Genomic DNA, 6,000 nt, shown 5'->3' with positions numbered 1-6,000 from the left:
TTCCATATTATATTGTTATTGTTATTTTTCGTAAGAATACTGAATTATGTATGTATTGTGAAATGATAAAATAAGGGAACACTGTGTAGAATAGTCTTTGTGCACTGCTGCTGTTAAATGTTTGTGTATCTTCACAGAGGGCCTTTCCTTTCTTGACAATCAAATTTTGTATTGTAACTATTCAGCCTTTATGGAATACACGCCCTGTTTAGTTGTTGCACGTTCATATATGAGACTGTAAAGCCTTTATCTACATGCACTTGTGTGTTATATACTGTCGTGTGTGTAAAAGTGCTTGTGCTCTGTTGCCATTTTCTCCCTCAGGTTAATAACCTTTTCATGCTGCAGACTATTTACCTTATGCAACGAGTTAATGGCTGACTTTTTATAATAAAGTAATTAGTTCAGTGTAACTCTTCTGCTGTTCTGAATTTGGCTTCATGAAGCTTGTCTCATTCTACTTGATGACAAACTGTAAGAATAAAGCTGGCTTTAGTTGGGCTAAACCTTTGTTAAGAGATTCTAGTTATGCAGTGACTGTGCCTTTACCCGCAGGGAAACCCTACGCTGAACTGTTTTCACTTTATTACGCTGTCATTCTTAAATTCCCCTCACTTTGCTTCTTTTGAATGTCTCTTGATGCTGTTTTACTGTTTCCGATAAGCTTGTAGCTTAAAGAGGTGGAAATGTTATGGCCTTATTTTTGTATGCTTGCTTTCATGCAGCTTAAGTGATGTATGAAATAAAATTTTTCTGTGTAAAAATCATCCTCAATTGATTATTTCCCATCATGCTGTATATTGACATAAATTATGAAAGATTTTAAAAAGGCAATTCATACAACTTCTTATTTAGGAGTCAAAAGTATTTCTGTGAAGTAAAATGAAATACTTTTTTTTTTTTTTTTTTTAAATTTTTGTAGCAACAAAGTCAAGCTGCCAGACTTTCTTGTAGCTTTTAAATGGGGGTCTGAGCAACATCTGAAAGTGATGTCCTTAAGAAAAAGGGGAAAACAAATGCAGCAAAAACTTGACATGCTGCTCGATCTTTGGTTGATTCACTTCACAAAGACCTTGTCAGAAATAGCTTCCATGGAAGGGTTTTTTTTTCCCTAAGATCTTTATTAAATGCAATTTGAAACATTACAGCAGGATAGAGATAATGAACAATGATGACCTGCAGATGTTACAAATAAAATTACTGACTAAAATGGCAATGAAACAAACAAAACAACAAAAAATAAAATATAACAAAATTGAAAGGGGAAAAAAGGAGCTTCCATGGAAGGGTGACTGTCAAAAATCCATTTTTAAGGGAAGGAAACTGTTAAAAGGCTTTGAGGTATGCCAAATGACACAAGAATTGGACTGAAAGTCAGTGACAAGTCATGGAGTCATGGATCCTCCCCAGTTATCAACATTATGTAGCCGTGTTGGACAGAGAAAGGAACAAAACTGCACTCTTCAATAAGCAATTATTCCTGAGGACAACTTCAAAACAATTTGAAAAAAACTTGTTTAAGATTTCTCAGGTTTTTATAGCCAGTAATATATTTATAAGCTCATTATTTTAGTTGTAGCCTACATACTGTGTATCAGTTTTTAGCTTGATATTTTAATAAATCTGCAGCCATTCCCATTTTTTCCGGCAGCATATAAAGTAATTATGGAAAAATGTAAAAAAAAAAACTAAAACAAAGCTGTTTTAGAAATAAGCCGTTTAAATGGTTTTCATGGTGTCCTGCCTGCCACATCATGCAAGCACGGATTATAGATTAACAGTAGATGGTTTGCATTATAATATACTGACATGTGGTTTACTTTACTTTACTTTATTCGTTATTCCAGACACATCTGTCCATATTAGCAATTAATAAGAAAAAAGAGGGAAAAAAACACATTCATGTATAGACACAGAGCCTATATATACAAACACACATATAATTATAAAAACATCCATAAAGATATTCATTCCAGTGATTCCAAAAACAGGAGAAATACCGTGTGTCATTCATAACCATTCCAATTGCATTTGTTGACTCTCTTAATCGACACATAAATCTATACATGAAATTTCTTAGCACAGAATGAAAGGCAGGAACATTATTTGATACAAGCATGTGGCCTGCACTCGTCCATCTTGGAAGTAACAACAATATTGTAAAAGCATCACGAAATTCCACTTGAAGCTTTGTCATTTTACCTTTGCTGTCATTGCACCATAAATGAGCAGCGTAAAATGGAATACAATATGCTCTAAAAATATATATTTTCACGTCATCTGTACACATATCGATTTATTATTTACGGTTTATTTACGCACATAAACTGATAAATCCGTGGGTTTGTGTTGAACTTATGTTTATGTTTTAGCTCCGGACAGGTTTTCAACACTTTCTCGACCTCCACGCTGCTTGATTTTTGGCATCTGCAAATATGATCGTTCTGTTGTTTTGTTTGGGTACCCAAGCCAAGGTAGAAGTGAAAAACGCTACTCAGTGTGTAGAAACGTCTCTGCTTTGACTAATGACATGGAATCGATTTGTCTTTACTTAGTGTGCTGTAAACCAATCAGGCGGGAGAATCCGCCCACTGACTTTGATGGGTCAGGTTGACAGACAAAATAAATTCATGATGCACTCACGAGACCATGAAATAATTATATTCTTCCCCGCGACCCTGAATTGGAATAAGCGGTTCGGAAAATGAATGAATGAAAAAAAAAAAAAAAATATATATATATATATATATATATATATATATATATATATATATATATATATATATATATATATATATATATATATATATATATATATATATATATATATATATAGCCCTGCGATGGACTGGCGAGCTGTCCAGGGTGTACCCTGCCTGTCGCCCACAGCCAGCTGGGATAGGCTCCAGCTTCCCCGCGACCCTGAATTGGAATAAGCGGTTCGGAAAATGAATGAATGAAAATATATATATATATATATATATATATATATATATATATATATATATATATATATATATATATATATATATATATATATATATATATATATATGTATATATATATATATATATATATATATATATATATATATATAGATAGATAGATAGATAGATAGATAGATAGATAGATAGATAGATAGATAGAGAGAGAGAGAGAAAGAGAGAAAGAGAGTGATAGATAGATAGATAGATAGATAGATAGATAGATAGATGAATTATATTTTATTGAATTACTGATAATTATATATATTTGTGCATTTATTTTCAATTTTAAATAATTAATGACACATTTAATTAATTTGTTAAATATTTACTGCTTTAATAAATGAATGACACATTTAATTAATAAACTAATTCATTAATAAATTAATACATTGTGGCACTTTTACTCCTCCACAGTGACCCCCTGGAAGCCTGTCATTTGCCGCTGGTTGCGGTCTATGGTTCCGCCAGGCCGATAGGGGGAGTCGCGGCACTGTGAGCAGTGAGCAACCGGATGTTGACAGACTGGTTCTGGGACTTTTCCAGTATCACGCTTCTTGCTGTCTCCACGTCTAGAACTTTCCCGTCACTCCAGAAACAGCCTCCCTATCTGCGGGTAAAAGCCATGGCAACGGAACGGTAAGTGTATCTAAACATATCGATGAGCTTTTGTTTCTATGTGTTCACTTTAATTCAGCTTATTGATGGATTTTTTTTTTCTTCATTTTGCTTCAGCAGCTTCTCTGATGGAATCATTGACGAAAATCCACAGAAAGCTCTAGAGGTAAAATGAGCCTTGCTGCTCCTAAACTATTTGCAATATATGCCTTTTTCTGGATGTCATGTTAAAGTTAAAGCTATCTACGGAAAGTGAGACGTAACTATTGTTACTGGTTATACATGATGATTAGCACTACCTTAAGTTATGTTAGCTGGTATCCCGCTAACACCTCTTTATCAACAGCAGATTATAGTTGCACATTTAGGCAAAGCAAAACTGTTTTCAGGATTTTTCCCTACTAAACCTGAAATCGATTGAGTTACCACCACAGACTGTACATTTTGTCCTGCTAACACCACTGTATTAGGAGTATTCAGCATAGCATTTCTCTTGTAAAGATTTTCTGTTCTAATATATATATATACACACACACACACACATACACACACACACACACACACACACACACATATATATATATATATATATATATATATATATATATATATATATATATATATATATACATATACATACATACAGAGAGAGAGAGAACGAGAGAAGGGAGGGGGGTTCTGGCAAAGATCTGATACATGAGATTAGTCACAATTAAAATCCATTCTTATAGAAGGAAAGCAGTGAGAAAAGGAGAGGTATGGTAAATGACACAAGAATTTAACTGATTATCGGTGACAACAGGTGGGTTTAATCCCCATAAAAGGCTGAACCTCAACATGACAGAAGCAAGGTGGGATCATTTTGACAAATAGCTATTCCTGAGGACTATAAAAAAAAAAAAAAAGAGTGTCCCAGAAAGTTTGTGTAAGAGAGTTAAGGTTGTTGAAGAATAAAAGGTGCTCATACCAATTATAAATGCAAAAAGACTTGTTTTAGTCTAAAAATCTACATTTTAATCTATCCATGTTTAATTACACAGACATACAGTTGTGCTCATATTTATTCATACTTTTTCATTAAGAAGGACAAAAAAGCTGCCTGTAAAATAAATTGAAATCGATAAATAATCATTCCTTCATTCATTTTCTGAACCGCTTAATCCAATTCAGGGTCGCGGGGAAGCTGGAGCCTATCCCAGCTGGCTTTGGGCGACAGGCAGGGTACACCCTGGACAGCTCGCCAGTCCATCGCAGATCAATAAATAATGATAAATTAAAGTGATAATAAATAAAAAGTAATAATAAAGATTTTATGAACATCATTACATTATTTTCTAATTCTGGTTTGATAGAAATATTTTTTTTTAAAAAGCAAACAAATAAGATAATTTATTACATATTACATCAATTATAAACTAATATTTTGTTGAACAGTTCTTTAATGTTTCCGCTACAGTCAGGTGTTTTCTGTTCCTCTCAGTCAGACTTCTGCACCTGTTGACAGGTATTTTGTCCCACTGTTCAACAGAAAAGTGCTCTAATTTGTCCAGGACCAATTTGTTTGTTTGTTTGTTTTTTTTATTTATTCAACTAAATTAAATGAGAAAAAAACAGTGTCTTATATTACTAAATTATATTTTAGCTAATTTTTAGTTATTGTTCCTTTTTTAATTCTCCAGTTATTTGAGTGACTGTTGTAAATTCAGCCTTTTCTTTAATGGAAGGGTATGACTACATATGAGCACAACTGTATGTGTGTGTGTATATATATATATATATATATATATATATATATATATATATGTATGTATGTATGTATGTGTGTGTGTGTGTGTGTGTGTGTGTGTGTGTGTGTGTGTGTGTGTATATATATATATATATATATATATATATATATATTTAATGATTGTAGTGCATGCTAATTTTACATCTATATCAATGCAAGACCATAGCTACTTACAGCCAATGTGTTTTCGACATTAGCTTGTTAGCTTGCATGTACTTAACAGGTTGAAACAAATGCAAGCCCTTGATGATAATGTTACTGTGACCTAATTGCAGACTTTATTAACTTGGATTTTTGTGTAACATGAAGAGAAAGCCACATTAGACATGATGCGGCTACATTGACTTCATTTGTAATCCATTGCCTTTTGAGAATGCAGAGGTCCAGCCATGCCAGCTTGATTGTTACATTTGTCCAGTCATCCAGGATCGATGCTTCTTTTCTGAATCAAAATAGCATCAAGAGCTGCTCAACTTTCTTTCTCAGGCACTTAATGAGGCCTTGCAAGGAGATGCTGATAATGCTGAGTGGTTCTGTCAGCGTGCCTATGCCCACATACTTCTCAAAAACTACAGCTGTAAGTTTCTGCAGTCCATTTTGGTTCATGTATGC

General features: G+C 33.4%; 1 protein-coding gene across 2 annotated transcripts in view; it reads left to right on the top strand.

Annotated features, from left to right (window-relative positions):
• Positions 1–3,522: 3,522 nt before the first annotated feature.
• The window catches only part of sugt1 (SGT1 homolog, MIS12 kinetochore complex assembly cochaperone), a 31,828-nt gene continuing 29,350 nt past the window's right edge, over positions 3,523–6,000 (top strand). Inside the window, exons 1-3 of one of the 2 annotated variants that reach the window (XM_079244168.1) lie at positions 3,523–3,623; positions 3,723–3,768; positions 5,875–5,965. In XM_079244168.1, the coding sequence (XP_079100294.1) occupies positions 3,610–3,623; positions 3,723–3,768; positions 5,875–5,965 (151 nt within the window). In that variant the 5' untranslated portion in view covers positions 3,523–3,609. Of the gene's footprint in view, positions 3,624–3,719; positions 3,769–5,874; positions 5,966–6,000 lie in introns of both variants that reach the window. The other variant, XM_079244167.1, reaches the window with a different exon arrangement.

This window comes from Telmatherina bonti (assembly GCF_933228915.1).
Source record: "Telmatherina bonti genome assembly, chromosome: 7".
Taxonomy (NCBI): domain Eukaryota; kingdom Metazoa; phylum Chordata; class Actinopteri; order Atheriniformes; family Telmatherinidae; genus Telmatherina; species Telmatherina bonti.
The sequence above is the reverse complement of the archived record's forward strand: the minus strand, read 5'-3'. Positions and strand labels throughout refer to the sequence as shown.